The sequence below is a fragment of the Emys orbicularis genome, chromosome 2 (genome assembly GCF_028017835.1).
Source record: "Emys orbicularis isolate rEmyOrb1 chromosome 2, rEmyOrb1.hap1, whole genome shotgun sequence".
NCBI lineage: Eukaryota > Metazoa > Chordata > Testudines > Emydidae > Emys > Emys orbicularis.
Genome location: NC_088684.1, coordinates 70146356 through 70163725, shown reverse-complemented (window position 1 = coordinate 70163725; position 17370 = coordinate 70146356). Strand labels below are relative to the sequence as shown.

Below are 17370 nucleotides of genomic sequence, written 5' to 3'. Positions count from 1 at the left end.
GAAAGGAGGAAGAATCAAAGCCCAAGCTATAGGTCACTTCACCCCTTTTTCCTTAGAGGTGGCTTTATTTCCAAAAACAAAATTCAAAAGCACAACAAATTAGCAACACTGGAAAATAACCACTGGGAGCTTTCCAACTATAGCTAGCTGAGAGAAGAGAGAACCTAAACGACCCCCATGATAACCTTCTTTGAACCCACTTCCACTTTCCACCCAAATCAGTCTTGTTATAGGGAGGAATCTATTAACCCCTTACATTTTGAAGGGACTTTACACCTTGTCACAGAACCTCAACGAAGCGGCGAATTTTCCCAGCAGCTTCCAAAGAGAACAGCGGGAGCCATCAGATTCCGAGTTCTTTTGAAAATCTGGCCTTAATGATACCTAGTGAGTCTTTTGTGCAGAGGTTAATTTTTTCCCCTTATTTTGGTTTTTTCAGCCCATGGGATCGGAGCGGATGGAAATGCGCAAACGGCAGATGTCTGTGGCCCAGGAGACACCAAGTTCCACACAGGCACAGCATGGCATTGGGAATCGAGCTTCCAATGCCTGCTGCTTTTGTTGGTGCTGTTGTTGCAGCTGCTCATGGTATGTCTTTTGGTGTCTCAACTCAAACTTACAGGGGTGAGTGATGGCCAGTGATCAGGACAACATAAACAGCACAGCACTTGGGGTAATAATACAAGTCTAGAACAATAGGAAAAAGATGGCTTTGTTGCAATTCTGAATACAGTTTTCAGCTCCAATTCTTGTGGGTTTTCCATTGAAATAATTAAGGATGTAAAAAGAGTTCTATATACCAGCATCAGCTGTGTGTGTGTGACGGGAGGGCCTAAGATGGGACTTTAAATAAAAAAGGTATATAATTCTTTTCTTAGCACTGCTTTAGGCTGCATGCACATCCTGGTAACAATTTCCTTGTTACTAAAGCACCACTCATGTGCTTGATGTTGTACAAGACAGAACAGTCCAGTCCCAGCACCAAAACTTACATTCTAAGGCCTTGCCCTTGTCTACACTAATGGGAAAAGTCAATCTAAGCTACGCAATTTGAGTTACGTGAATAGAGGAACTCAAATCGACATAGCTGAGGTCTACTTACTGCAGGGTCCACACTACACAATGTCGATGGGAGACACTGTCCCGTCAACTCCCCTTATTCTTCTCGATACAGTGGAGTACAGGAGTTGATGGGAGAGCGATCTGTGTTATATTTAGCGGGTCTTCACTAGACCTGCTAAATCGACTGCTGATGCATCAATCGCCGCTCGTTGATCCCCCGGTAAGTGTAGACAAGCCCTAAATAAGACAGAGAAGACAAGACACACTGGGAGGCACAGAAGAGGGACCGACAAGCATTTAAAAATTATTATTGCTAAGTCATGTCTTCTGGGCACTGCAGAAAAAGTGAGTCTTTAGGAGGGATTTGGACTGGAACAAAACGAAGAGGACATTGATTTTTCAGAGGTACTACGCACCTGCAGTTCCTGGTTAGTCTATGGATCAACTTCAGGCATCCAAGTCTGAAAATACTGGCCTCTATGCATGAGGAGCTATACTGAAAAGGCTTGGAGATGGTTGTGGGGAAAATGGAACATTTAGGTTGGCATCACTGGTGAAGCAAGAAGATTCCTAAGGTTGCTGGAAGAATTTTTCTGTTGACTTAGCTACCACCTCTTGGAAAGGTGGATTAACTATATCAATGGAAAAACCTCTTCCATCCATGTAGGAAGTGCCTATGCTGCGGCATTACAGTGCCACAGCTGCAGCACCATAGGTAGGGCCCTACCAAATTCATGGTCCATTTTGGTCAATTTCATGGTCATAGGATTTTAAAAATCATAAATTTAATGATTTCACCTATTTAAATCTAAAATTTCACGGTGTTGTAGTTGTAGGGGTCCTGACCCAAAAAGGAGTTGTGGGGGGGGGGGTCACAAGATTATTGTAGGGGGTGTTGCAGAACTGCTACCCTTACTTCTGCGCTGCTGCAGATGGTGGCGCTGCCTTCAGAGCTGGGCAGCTGAAAAGCGGCAGCTGCTGGCTGGGATCCCAGCTCTGAAGGCAGAACCGCAACCACCAGCAGCGCAGAAGTAAGGATGGCATGGTGTGGTATTGCCACCCTTACTTCTGTGCTGCTGCCTGCAGAGCTGGACCCTCAGTCAGCAGCCGCCACTCTCCAGCCACCCAGTTCTGAAGGCAGCAGCACAGAAGTAAGGGTGGAATGGTATTTACTTCTGGGTTGCTGCTGGTGGGGCAGTACCTTCAGAACTGGGCGCCTGGCCAACAGCCGACACTCTGCGGCAGCCCACCTCTGAAGGCAGCGCAGAAGGATGGTAACACTGGGACCCCTCTAAAATAACCATCCAACCCTCTTGCAACTCCCATTTGGGTCAGGACCCCCAATATCTGTATGGTATAGGATAAAAGCACTCAAAAGACCAGATTTCACAGGAGGAGACCAGATTTCACGGTCCGTGACGCATTTTTCATGGCCATTAATTTGGTAGGGCCCTAGCCATAGGGTATGTGTACACCCTAAGAGATGCTCTAGCTCCAACAGATGTTATGATCTTGATACAGAAATTACTGGCTGGGTTCTATGGCCTAGGTTATACTGGAGTCAGATTAAATCTATACATTTTGGCCCAGTAAGGCAAATTTAAATGAAATTAGTCTGCAATGTTAAGTTCCTAATTTTGCTTCCTTGCATTAAAAATCCATTCTCACTCAAATGTAGAAAAACATGGCTCAGACATGGAAGTATTATTATCCCAATTTTACGACAGAGAAACTGAGACACAGAGACATTGAGTGACATGGCCAGTGTCACACAAAGCAAGTTAGGATAGAGGTAGGAATTTAGAACCCAGATCTCCTGGCTCCTGATTTTGTGCTTTAACCTCGAGAAACAAAAAAGGAAATTGTTCATAAGGAGTAGAGATAGATGTGAATTAGTGCAGGGTCTCTTTCTATGAGAATGATTATGGCCATGTTTAGTAGTATCGTAAAGATTGAGATTCTGGCAACTGCAGAAAGCTTTTTAAGCCACCAGATCTTTATATGCTTTGCCCATGAAAGGCATTACATACTAATGCTAAACAACAGTAATAAGCAACTGCAGGTAGTTGTAACATTGGGCTACTTTCACCCATGGCTTTCTGGGTTGCTAGGAACGGCCAAATTAAAATTATTCCTCTAGAATAGAGCGGACAGAAAGAGGTACAATGAAAGAGTGTAAGGTGGGTTCAAATCTATCAGTCAATGAGGTTCTTATTTACTATGAGAAATCTCATTGGCTGTTAGTGACCTGACAGAATATCCAGTTTTGCATTTAAGGTCCAGGCCCACTAAAATAGAATAACTATATAGAGAGGATCACTACAGAGCTTTGGGACATTTGGTTCCTGGAAGATGTCATAAGAATAGGTTAAAAATTAACTTGTACAGGGACAGTTCCTGCAAGATGGAGAACTCCCAGTGGGAGTTGAGGGCATTCAGCACCTAGCAGGCAGAAGACAGCACTACCTATACTTAGTTTTTCTCTTACTACAGGCTTTTGCTTTCTTGACTAAATATGAGATTGCCATCCCCTTATTTATTCCAGGAATTCATATTTTAGTAGCGTGTCAGTCAGTCTTATCACAAACTAAAATAGCCATCCCTTTTCCTTGATAAGTCACTTGTCACACTATAGTGGTATCTTACGGTACTTTTAGTGATGAGAATAGTTTTTCCTGAGTGAATCTGCAACACTGTACCAAGTCAATGGAACTGCATGTGGCCATGACCCCACTCCACCCATTCACTTTTAAGATCCACTATTTGTGGACAGAATAAATCTCTCTTGCTGTTCAGATTTGCAAGACTGAAGACTTTGTCCTTGAAGCTTCTTTACCTCACATTCAGATAAAAGTAGGCAAACTTCTGGGTCCAAAAATAAAGTGGCCAACCTGTATATGAAATGGTTACTTACTGCAACTGTGATTCTTTGAGATGTCATGCAGACGTGTATTCCACTTAGGTGTGTGCATGCTCAGATAATTTTGCCTAGCAATACCCATAGAGGAGCGATGCTTGTGCCTCATGGCCATAGCCCCTCCCTTAGCTATATGAGGTGGCACAGCCCCCCCCCCCTCAGTTTCTTCACTTCAAATGCCCAGAGACTAGACTCTGATGCAGAGGGCATGGAGGGTGGGTCATGGAATACACATCTGCACCACATCTTGAAGAACCATAGTTACAGTAGGTAGCCATTTCTTCTTTGAGTAGATTCAGCTGTGTATTTCACTTAGGTGACTCACAGGCAGAACCCTGGGAGGCTGGGCTCAGTCTACAAGGCTTGCAAGACCTCCCTACCAAAACCTGCATCTACTCTGGAAGATGCAGTGATGACACATACATTTATGAACCATTATATGGACAACCATATGACAGCCCTGTCCAATATTGAGATGTCACTCAGGAACACTATTGACGTAGCTTGTGCTCTCTTAGAATGAGCTCATACCTATTGAGGAGGCATAGCTGAAGTTATTTCATATGCAGTCTTGGTACAGGATCTTATCCATTTAAAGAGTCTGTGAAGAGACAGCTTGCTTCTTCATATGATTTGCATATGCACAAACAGGCAAGGCAAAGCCCGAAACAGCTTGGTCCTATCCAGATAGAAGGCTAGACATCGCTTGACATCTAATGAGATGAGTGTGGCTTAGGAAATAACAGGTAAATACACTGCCTGGTTCAAATGAAACTGAGAGACCACTTTAAACAAAAATTTTGAGCGTGATCATAAAGTCACTTTGTCTTCAGACAATTGTGTACAAGGAGGCTCCGCCATCAGAGCCTGCAACTCTTACACTCTTCTTGCAGATGTTATTACTCCGCTTTCCACAACAGCGGAAAGGGACCCAATGCCAGAGGCTCAAATGGAGGTCCCATTAAAGCTGCTAGGACTGTGTTAAGGTCCCACAGAGGAACCAGCTGTCAGACTGGAGGATGAAGAAGCCCTTTTAAGAATCTTGCTACCATGGCAATGGAAAAGACAGATCTTCCCTGAATGCTCCAGCATGTTGATATGCTGTGAGCACTCCTGCTCTGACCACAGACCTTCAACTTTCAGCAACCCCACATGTGCCCCCCAATCCATCAGAGAAGCATCAATGACAAGAGACCTGGTTAGTAAGGACTGGACGCCCTGGCAAACCTTCTCTGAACACATCCACCACTGCAAGGAGTCCAGGACCAGTTGAGAAAGATGGGGGTAAAGAGTCGGATGGTAAATAGTCCCAAGTCACATTTGGAGAGAGTGAAGGTGCAACCTTGCAAACTGGACCATCTGCATGCAAGTGGACATGTGGCCCAAAAGCCTCAGGCACATCTAAACTGCCATGGAAAGCTGAGACTGAGGTAAAGATGGTGAATTACCTGAAAATGGCCAGTTGGCAGAAACATTCTCAAACTCATAGAGTGTACTAGGGCCCCAGTGAACTCTATTTTCTGAGTGGGAACCATATTTGATTTCCCAGTGTTTAGAATGACACCCAGATGCAGGACCGGCTCCAGGCACCAGCAGAGGAAGCACGTGCCTGAGCGCGGCATTCCGGCCATTCTTGGGGTGGCACAGTCTGAGAAGCTTTTTTTTTTTTTGCTTGGGGCGGCAAAAATGGTAGAGCCATCCCTGCCCAGACGGCTGATGAAGTGCAGTGTAATGTTGAAGTGAGAAACAACTTCCTCTCTGGACCTGTCCCTCAGTAACCAGTCATGCAGGTATGAGAAGATGGGGATTTCTTTCTTTCTGAGATGACCATGCATTTGGACAGAAGAGAATCCAAATGGAAGCATCATATACTGAAAATGGTGCTCTGCTATGACAAATCGAAGGAATTTTCTGTGACCTGGCAAAATCACCATATGAAAGTAGGCATCCTGAAGGTCCAGAGCAACAAACCAATCATTCTGAGACAACACGGGAAGGATAGTAAATAGAGTGACCATTTTGAACCTCATGCATCTGATATTTTTGTTGACACTGTGAAGGTTGAGAATGGGTCTTAACCCTCCCCTGGATTTGTGCACCAGAAACTATCAGGAATAGCACCTATGACCCCAGTGTTCTAGCAGAACTCCTCCCCCGCTCCCAAAACCGGTGGACCGCAAACCTGCTTGAGGAGCAATACCTTGTGAGAAGGGTCCCTGAAGAGGGGCGGGAAGGGATGGCGGGGAACTGGATTGCATAGCCTAATCTGACAGTGCTTAGGACCCAGCTGCCATGATCAAGCTCCAAGCATTGTAGAAATGGGTCAGCCTGTCCCCAAATGGAGGGAACGGGGAGAACGGAGCAATGACTGGAACACTGCTCTGAACCAAGGAGTCAAAATGGGTACTTGGGGGACATGTGTGGACTGACCAAATCCCAGACCTGACTTTCTCCTCCTATGGGATCTATGCCCTTTTCTGGGATAGTTCCACTGTCTTGGGGGGGAAGGAAAAGCTGCCCAAATGTGCACCATGGACAATACTGCTGCTGCTACTGTTGATCACCATAGTGGTACCTCTGCACTGCTGATGTGTACACCCCAAAGGACTAGAAGGTAGTCCTAGAGTCTTATCCATCTTGGCTGAAAACAGTGCTTGGTCATCGAAGGGCAAATTCTCTATGGCCTGTTGCACATGGGGAACAATGCCTGAATTCTGCAGCCAGGAAATCCTTCTCATGGTCATCACCGAGGCCATCACTCGGGCCAAAAGTATCTGCAATGTCCAGCATGGACTGCAACAAAGTCTTAGCCACCAAGCAGCCTTTGGTGACAAATGACTGAAATTCCTCAGTCATGGCTTTGTGCAGCTGGTCTGCAAACTTAGACATAGCCACCCAGTTCACAAAGTTGTACTGGGACAACAATGTCTGCTGGTTAGCAATCCGCAAGGAAGAGGAGGTGTAAATATTCTTGCCCATCAGGTCCACTCATTCAGAGACCTTATCCTTGGGAGGGGTCTTAAAGCTGCCCTGCTGGGCTGTTATTCACCATGGTTATGACCCCAGAATCTGGGGACGGATGTGAGTAAAAACTTTCACACCCCTGCACCGGAATGAAGTAGCGTTTCTCCATGTGCTTTGCTGCAGGTGGTGCCAAAGCTGGTGTGCTCCAGAGGACCTTAGCAGGTCTGCAAGGACTGCATCATTAATAGGGAGGGCTACTCTCCCAGGGAAAGATGGCTGCAGGATATCCACTAACCTGTTCTCCTGCAGGAACTCCACTTGAATTCCAGGGATGCAACCAAGTGGTGCCAAAGATGGTCCTGGTGCCAGGGAGGTCCATTGTGCTGAGCTCAGCAACAGCCCCACTTCCACTGACTGTGAAAGGGAAACAGCAGGGTATGGTGTAGACAGTCCCACACGGTCAACAGCCCGCCCAGCCAATGGAGCTATAAAGGATGCAGCCCTGGCAAAGTCCTGGACCAAGGGCAAGGTTAGGACAGAAAGGTAGAGGTCTGTTGCTGGCTGCTATGCCGCTGATGCAGAAACACCCAGTGCCGGCATTGCCCTTGTTGGTCCTGGACTCAGTGGATGCCCCAGGGCTGGAACCAGAGTCAACAATATGGTGTCTTTGACCTCCTTGCACAGAGCAGTTGGGGAGCAATTGACAAGACTGCTCTGTCCCATGCACCAGCATTCGACCCATGCTGATCCGTGCTCCTTCTGGAGGAGGGAGATAAGTCCCCATGTGACCTGAAGTGGCTTACGTCAGTCCTATGAAACCTTTGCCTCAGGGCACTCGACAGGGAATGACTCCATCTTTTCGGATGAGTTGCCAGATCCAGGACACAAAGTGGTAGCTCTCTCAGAACTCAAGGGTGACCTCCAATTTGACATGGGCCTCAGTGCCAAAGGAGGCCGCATGGTCTGTTCAAGCAAGTGCTACTTCAGACGAAGATCCCTCACCACCCAAGTCCATTTGGTGAACAATCTGCAAATCGACCACCACTCCTTGATGTGGGCTTCACCTAGGCACAACAAGCACCATGTCGGGGGATCATTATTGGCGATCGCTCCCCCACATGACAGAATGTTTAAACCCTGGTGGGGGCATCACCAGGGAAATATTTAAACTACAGCTAACTAACACTAAATCTAACTAACACTGCCGTAAGGGTACTAATTAACTATATACAACTAGAAAAGTCACTAAAAATAAAGGGATTGTGAGGTGAAAACCACACAGAACTCTGACTCCAGCCATGGGCAGTAAGAAGGAACTGAGGGGGGTCAAGGCAGTGCCACCTCATATAGCCAGAGAAGGGGCTATGGCCACGAGGCGCAAGCACCGCTTCACTACAGGTACTGCTAGACAAAATGCTCTGGCTCCAGTGTTCTGGACACACACACACACACACACACACACACACACACACACACACACACACACACACCCCGCCCGGAATACATGGTTGCATCTACTGGAAGAAGTAATTCTCTGTTGCACCAGTTTACCTCAACCTACAAAAGAACTTTGGTGCATGTATAAAGCAGTAACTGAGCAACTCCAATTATTATAAATGGGAATTGTGCTGTTAACATTTTATATGTCAGACTGAGAAAATATCCTATAAAAATCATTTTTTGTGCTTGCACAGCACCTGACTTCAGAACATAAGCATACTGGCTATCAAATTAATCACCCTGCAATCAACAAAAACAAGTCCAGTTATTATGTCAATAGTTATCAGAGAATATGGAAATATTTTAACACTTACTTTTTATATTGAATATTTTTAAAACATTTACACTGTGGTAGTGCCTAGAGGCCAACCAGGTTGGGGTTCCAGTGTGCGAGGTCCTGCATAGCATAGTATAATAAATGACAGCAAAAGGAACACATTTTGGGTATGTCTACACTGGCAAGTTTCTGTGCAACAAGTTATACCACTTATTAAAGCGCTGGAATTAAACCGCTGTTGCGTGTCCACACTGTGCTCCTTGTGATGGTGGAGCACATCCACATTAGCAGTTCTTGCAACGGCAAAGAGAGCAGTGCATTGTGGTAGCTATCCCACTGTGCAACTGGCCACAGGGTGCTTTGGGAAGGGTTTGCAATGCCTCATGGGGCAGGCACAGCGTCACATGATGCAGGTTTCCCAATCCCATTATTCCATGGGCATCCTACTACATTGCCAGCTGCTTTTCAACTGAATGGGGGGGGCAGAATGTGTGACAGGAGAGTGTGTGTGTATGGGGGGCGGGGAAGAGAGACAGTGTGTTTTAGGGGACAGAGTGTGTCAGAATGCTGTCTTGTAAGACAGACAGCAACAGGAAGCAACCAGTCCTGAGGCAGGGGGAGGGGGAAACCCCAACATCAGTCCCTGCCCAGGGCCGGCTCCAGGGTCCTTTGCTCCGAGAGGGAGTGAGGGACCTGCTGCCGAATTGCCGCCAAAGAGCCAGACGTGCCGCCCCGCTCCATTGGCCGCCCCAAGCACCTGCTTGCTGGGCTGGTGCCTGGAGCCGGCCCTGCCTCCCTCCCCAGCTCTCTGCCCAGCAATCAATCTCTCTCACACACACACACCCCACCCCCTCCGTGTTCAACAGCACAAGCATTCCACATTAATGGTTTGCTTTCTGTCCCGGAGCAGATCAGCACAGCACACAAGGGCTGTCAGAAACGGAGCTTTGAAAGGGGAGGGGTACATGCCTTCAGGGCAGCCAGCCGAATTCACAACAATGAGCACAGCAGCCACTTGAGGGATTATGGGACACTTCGGGAGACTAACTGATTGCTTTCTGTGCTGTAATTTGTTTACCCTGCCAATGCAGCGCTGGAGCCTCTGCACTGGAAGGCTCACGACTCTTGTCGAGGTGGGTTTTTTGGAATGCTGCAACTGAGGAGTTTCTGCGCACAAAGTGGCTTGGCAGTGTGTACAACTCAGGAGTTACACTAGGGTTACCATATTTCCACAAGCAAAAAAGAGGACACTGGGGGGGGAGGAGCCCCGCTCTAGCCCCGCCCCTGCCCCACCCCCATCCACTCCCTCCCACTTCCCATCCCCTGATTGCCCCCCTCAGAACCCCCAACCCCCCCCCGCTCCTTGTCCCCTGACTGCCCCCTCCTGGGACCCCTGCCACTAACTGCCCCCTAGGACCCCACCGCTTATCTAAGCCGCCCTGCTTCTTGTCCCCTGACTGCCCCCTCCTGAGAACGCCCTACGACCCTACCTGTCCCCTGACTGCCCCGACCCTTATCCACACCCCCACCCCATATTCACACCCCCGCCCCCAGACAGACCCCCGGGGACTCCCATGCCCTATCCAACTGCTCCCCGCCCCCGACATGACCCCCAGAACTCCTGACCCATCCAAGCCCCTCTGCTACCTGCCTGCCTCAACCCCTCTCCACACCCCTGCCCCCTGACAGCCCCCCCAGAACCCCAGACCCATCTAACCCCCCCAACCCCCCCTGCTCCCTGTCCCTGACTGTCCCAACCCCTCTCCACACCCCTGCCCCCCTGACAGCCCCCCAGACCCATCTAACCCCCCGCTCCCTGTCCCTGACTGTCCCAACCCCTCTCCACACCCTTGCCCCCCTGACAGCCCCCCCCCCAAACTCCAGACCCATCCAACCCCCCCTCCCTGTCCCCTGACCAGGGCCGGCTTTAAAGAGCCCAGGAATCGGGCTGCGCTCCGGTCGGGGTTGCGGGGCTTGGGGCCGGGCCGGAGGTGCTCGGCCGGTGCTGCTGGGGCCCGAGCCGGGCCGGAGGTGCTGGGGCCCAAGCCGGGCCGGGTCCAGGCCGGGGGTGCTGGGGCCCGAGCCGGGCCGGAGCCGCTGGGGCAGCCGGGCGCCGCTCGGCCCGGGCCGGAGGGAGCCGCTTGGACAGGGCCGCGCCTCCCCGGAGATCTGATTCGCAGGAAGCAGGGGAGGGGGAGGAGCAGGGGGGCGGAGCGTTCAGGGGAGGGGAGGAGGGGGAAGACAGCTGTGGGCCGGACAGCATGGTAAGGCTGCCGGGGATGGGGGGAGCCGGGAAGGGGCTTTGGGTGCCCAGCGGCGCTTGGCCGCCGCTTTTCTATCTATAAATAGCTGACTGGGGGGAAATCCCAGACATTTTTAGATTTTTTAAAATCCCCCCCGGACGGCTATTTATAGACCGAAAAGCCGGACATGTCCGGGGAAATCCGGACATATGGTAGCCCTAGTTACACCGCAGAAAGCTGCTTGACTGCGCAGTAACTTGCCAGTGTAGACAATTTCACAAGAAAGGACTGATTGAAAGACATTTGGATCTGGTCCTAAGAAAACACCACCAACTGAATAATTTCCACACCCCACTGAGTAAATGAGCCTCCAAGTTCCAGTGTATTGACAACTGTGTAACACTGGTAAGATCAAAGAGTCAAGGATGGTTTTAGCCCATAGGTGTATACGTATAAGATACACCCATATCTATAGATTGCCCAAGAAAAGGAAATAAAAGCACTTCATGTACACTGACTTAATGGATTAATATAAACTTCACTTCCCACTATTTCCTTTGAATTGTTGATAACTACTCCTCCGCTCTTTTATCTTATACTCTCTGTCAGGCACAGAAAAAGCAGCATAAATGTTGAAATGGTACAAAGCAAGCTATTTACTCAATGGGGTGTTGAAATTACTCAATTTTGATGGCGCTTAAAATTCCTATTGCCATTTAAGAATAGCCTGGGAACTGGGTGCAGGCTACAAACAAAGCAGCTTTTCTCTGCCTTAAAATCACTTCTAATTTTCTGAGAACAACTGTTTTATAGTAGCAAGGAATGCGAAACAAACTGCAATTAAATGTTCTATTTATAATCCCTATTCACAGAATGTCTTTCCTCAAAATAGCTCAAGTGCTTTCCACTGAAAAATTATGAATAGAAACAAAAATAACAGTCCACATGAGTCATGTGGCTGAGAAGCAGAGACTTCACTATTCACAGCCCTTTCAATACTAGAATTAGAATGAACCATTATGGGACTAGGAAATGAGTCCCAATGCCTGGATGCCCAAAGTCTGTGCTGCAGTTATAACTTAAGTCACATACTTGTTATCCTTTTGGAGCCTGAGATAGATGTAGCTATGTAAATAGTTTGTTCTCTCTGCTCTGCACTTTTACACTTTTAGGGAGTCTTCCTCTCTGAAGGAGTAGCTACCATTTTGTAAGGCACAGTAAATATTGCGTATTCCAAAGGAGGCAGAATGCTATCCTATGGAGACATTTGTTCTTTTGTCTCCTTCAGTCTAACATATGTCATGCAGAAGCATATTCTTGCTGTTTATGGAAAACACAACTTTAAAAACAAACAAACCAGGATCAATGGTCACTATTAGGTCCTTCCCTCCCCCCCCCCCTTAAATCATGAGACCCAGGGGATACGGTGATATTATAGTTCTTTTACAATTATGCTGCTTCTCCCTTTACAGAGAAAGTGAATTAAGGTAGCTCAGTGATTTGAAGGCATTACATAAAATGAGCTGCAGTGAGTAGTGTGACCCCCGTACTCGACTTAGTTCCAGCAAAGGTTCTCCACCTTTCCACTGTGTGGACTACTTTGTAGGAGACAACGCATCTCTCCTCCTTCCCAATCTTCAACTGCACTGCTCGGTCCTTAACATTTTTAAATTCTACAGACCTGCGGGGAGGTCTCCGCAGACTATAGACAAATGCTTGAGGAAGGAAAAGGTTAGAACTAATTCAGGTAGCGAAGTTGGAGGTAAGATATAAGCCATAAGTTTAAAAAGAGGTGAGCAAATGAAATAGGTAAACCTAAGTGATAACCATACCTTTCTTTCATGTAATAATGCTAAAGATAAACCAAGAAATTGATTTCAAATTATTCCCCAGAAATTCTATCAAGCTCCCTGGGTTGTCAAGTGTGGTAAGAGCCTGGAAATCCAGTTACACTATGGATAGTGCCTTATAATTTACTTGGTGCCTTTTTCTCCTGACAAAGTCAAAAGTGCTTTACAGAGGGAGAGGGAGAATAAGATCAGTTTATTCCCCTCCCCTATAAGACAGAATATAGCACCCACTCTGTGAAAGGAAAATACACAAGCTTTGGAAGTTTTAGGTCTAGAAACAAGGATAGGTTCTCTAACTGAAAGCGCTGGGGAATTTAAGTGAGCTAGAAAATTACTACTAATACACTGGAATTTGACCAGGAAGAGGACTTGACACCTGCTTCCATTGAAGAGTGCTGAGAGAGCTTTCAATGACCCTCGGTGGGGAGACTTTGGCATGTATGTAAGCCTCATATTAATCCTGCAAATACTGAGTTTAATGCTTATTACCATGAACAGTCCCAGTTACAATGCTGGCCACACTATGTCAAGACATATACTATTAAGCATAGTACTTATTACCATAAGTAGCCCCACTCAGAGAGCTAGTCCAGAATGCTAGTGTTTTCTGGATTGCACCTTACATTTTGAAGCACATACCAAACTCCCTCTAGATTGCACTGAGAAACTACACTGGATAACCAAATTCTCCTGGCAACTGGAGTAGCTTTGTTAAGGTTGCTGGATTTACACTGATGTAAAACTAGTGCACGAGGAGAATCATGAAATAAAAGGGTACAGGTAATTTCTATCCCTTTTAGGTAAGGTAAACCAAATGTGTGTAAAATATTAAATATCAACAATTTGATGTAGTTTCAAGCTCTTCCTTATATAAACTTGACTGAGTTATCTGTTTGCTACCTTGCAGTCTTACTGTTAGGAATCAAGATGAAGAGAGAGCAAGGAGGACATCCCATGAACTCAGAGCAGAGAGTATTCCAAACTGTGAGGAGAGGTATCCTTTCTTTCTTTGAGCATTTATATATATAAAACAGCTAAATCTGCAAGGCAAATGGTTTGAAATGCACAAATTACTCCCCTGCTGCCATCCATGCACCATCTATTTAAATTCAATTCTCAGCCATCTCTAGCTGAATGTTACTAACATTCCCACTCGAACCTTTCATTAATTCATGGCCTGATCCAAAGCCCATACTTTAAAAAAATTCTGTATTGGGATAGCTTACATTGTATGGTGGTACAATAGCAACAACATAGTAAAGATGGAATCTCCTATTCTCCTACAAGTCTAATTTTTTCCTCCCTCATTTCCATAACTTTTGTGAAAAACTTAACCAATCCAACTGGTAGTGCCCAGCTTTCAATAAGGAATAATAAACAAGGGAGAACATAGATCCTATCATTAGTCAGGTAACTAACTTTTGCTATCCTTTCCTGGGTGCTCAGATGCTATGATGGGGGCCTATACAAACCAAGATAGGAGTATAGCTTTTGTGGTAACAGCTATAAACATATTAATATCTTGGCCTTCACTGTACGCATATTTATACCGTAATGGCGACACTGACTAACCAAAAAGACAACTGTGCATTTGAAGCCTAGAAAACATGTTCAGGGGTTGCATAAAGGTTTTTTGTTGTACATTAACTTCAGGCATTGCTTTAAAATAAAGCTAGTGTACGTCATCGGAACATTTGATCACATTTTATCTGCCACAATCCTCCGATCCTTAAGTTTACTAGAGCTTCACAGCAGGGTGAGAGTACTGAGTATCAGTTAACAGTCCAAACTACCATGCATTAGACTCATGTAAAGCTCACTTTTTTCTTTCAGTGAGAGCAAATGCCTTGTCTAGTGACTGAATTTTGAGTAACTAGCATCAATATCTTCTTTTCTATTCTCTCATTCAAGTCCCACTCCTACTCTTGAAGAAGTAAATGCCTGGGCTCAGTCATTTGACAAGTTAATGATCACTCCAGCGGGCAGAAATGCTTTCCGGGAGTTCCTCCGAACAGAATTCAGTGAAGAGAACATGCTTTTCTGGATGGCCTGTGAGGAGTTAAAGCAGGAATCCAACAAGAGTGTCATAGAAGAAAAAGCAAGGTTAATCTATGAAGATTATATTTCTATCCTTTCTCCAAAAGAGGTGTGTGTCCCTCCACAGGTCATTCTTTAATTCTGCATTGCACAGTGGTGGTTGTAACATGAATAAAGGCAAAGACAGCTAAACCAAGGGATACAGGTCTTATGAAGTTTATGGCTAATAATTAGGCTTGGCAGAATTTGATTCTTGTTTGTTTATAACTGAGATAATATCTATTTTAAGCTTAATTTTTATTTACATTTTCACATTTCTGCAATATTATGGGTTTTAAGCATTTTTCAATCTTTATCCATTTACATTTTCACATTTGCAGGAAATTATGTCAGGGTCAGACAATTATTTAATGACAACAGACCCTGGGGTTCAAAAAGCTAATGCTTTATAACTATTGAAACACACAATATCAAGATGCATATCAAAATATACAAAGTACATTTCCTTAAATCCAACTAAGTTCTCAAGCAGCATTTTTCTTACTTTGCCTATCTGTAAATTTTGATCAGATGGAAATTTTGGTTTGTGTAAACAGTGAAATTGATGCTTCCCTACATTTACTGATAAAAATCTAATCCTTTCAAGCCTACTAATAATGGAGACTTAGAAAGTGAAGGCATAAGGGTGCCATGGTTGAAACTATCCTCCATCTTCCCAGTTAACAGACAAAGCAGCAGATGTGGTACTATAAAGCACTGATGTTAGACACCTGTAATTTCTAGGCATAACAGGGCAAAGAGCACTGTCCTCGCTTAAATAACCAAACAGGCCAGGTTTTTTTCTTAGCAGTTAAAAATGAAATGGGAGATCTTAAAATGTTTAAAACCTTTAACGTAATTTGCTATAAAATATAAAGGAATTGCTCAAATATAATCTGTTTTGAGAACTCCTGCTATACAGCAAAAGTTAACCATAAATAAAAGTTTATCTCAAAATTAGCAGATATACAAAGCTATCTACCAGTCTGATATTGGCAAATATTTTATACACTGAACATTACACTACAACAAGGTTGAGTTTGTTTAGTTGGTTTCTCGTTCTGAAGGACTATAAACTCAAATATCAGTCAAAAGCTTATTAGCCACAGTGGTGGAAAAAGCACTACTTGTGTACAGATACAAGCACTACTGAAATCTAGTAGCTGTTAACACAATATCTTTGAGACTGCCACCTCACTGAAATTTAAATTTTCACAATATCGCTTTCATGGAACCATGATATAACTATTTGCAATTCATGTCTAACTCTGCCTGCTCTTTAGTAAAAGGATTTGCTTAAATAACATTTCTACCGGTTGCAGCTTCTTTCTGGTTAATTCTGCTGCTATGAATTCAGCCTCAGACAACACTTATTCCCAAGGAAATGAAAGCGAGTCACACAAAATTAAAAATTCACTGCACTATTAAGCAGAAAGAGCAAAAAATCCAGCTGTATCGTCAGAATTTAGCACAAATAGGATTCCAGACAGCAGTGTTTAAAATAAGGCTGTCTTTGAGAGGATTCCACTACTTGAGGAGATAATTGCATCCGAAGTTGGACGTGATAATTCTCTCTATGTATATCTGAGACCCTTTACACTTTTTCAGGGGTGAAGATTGAAATGGGGGGGGGGGAACTTTAAGTGGGTAGAGCTGGAAAAGTATGTGCGCTATTACCAATGTCAACGAATGCTTTTTTTTAATTCACAGGTCAGCCTGGACTCCAGAGTAAGGGAAGTTATCAACCGAAATATGCTGGAACCATCACAACATACTTTTGATGATGCACAGCTTCAGATTTACACCTTAATGCATAGAGACTCCTACCCACGGTTTATGAACTCTGCTATTTATAAGGACTTGCTTCAGTCCTTATCTGAGAAATCCATCAAAGCATAATATTTTTTATTAATGTATTTATTAAAAAAACAGAAATGGAACTCTGGGCTACATCAACCAACAGGGAATTTAGAGTTAATAGGATATCTACCTGAAAATAAACTCAGGCATATTTTAATATGGACTGTCAATGTTTTAACCTGCAGAGGGCTCTGACACCACAAGCTAACTGCAGCCTCTGATCAACTTAAGTGACACTTTGCAAAGGAGAATGTAGAGATAGTTAGATGTTAAAAAAGTTGTATTTTTACAATAGCAGAATGTACTTGGACATGAACTAATAGGAGAAGTTAAAATTACCACTCTGGAAAGAAATAACTCTCCAATTTATTTTTTTAAACTGTTAGTTATGACTGCTCTCACCCTTCCCCCCCACCATTGTGCAGCCACAGTAAAAATACTTGCGCTGTTGATACTTGGGCTACACTAGACTGAAGCCTCACATTTTATAATAGTACAACCTGGTCACTACTTATGAAGTGGAGATGGTACGTGTCTTGGAGTGGCTACCTGATACATATAAGCAATGTGCTCATGGCAATGAAACTGAACAACCTCAAGTTTATGGAAGCTAGTGGTTTG

The 17370-nt window shown here is 45.1% G+C and overlaps 1 protein-coding gene across 1 annotated transcript in view; it reads left to right on the top strand.

Moving 5' to 3' along the window:
- Positions 1-16788, top strand: part of RGS20 (regulator of G protein signaling 20) — a 37665-nt gene extending 20877 nt beyond the window's left edge. The window contains exons 2-5 of the mRNA XM_065399381.1: positions 440-588; positions 13721-13807; positions 14725-14959; positions 16600-16788. Of these exons, the coding sequence (XP_065255453.1) occupies positions 440-588; positions 13721-13807; positions 14725-14959; positions 16600-16788 (660 nt within the window). The remainder of the gene's footprint in view (positions 1-439; positions 589-13720; positions 13808-14724; positions 14960-16599) is intronic.
- Positions 16789-17370: the final 582 nt, after the last annotated feature.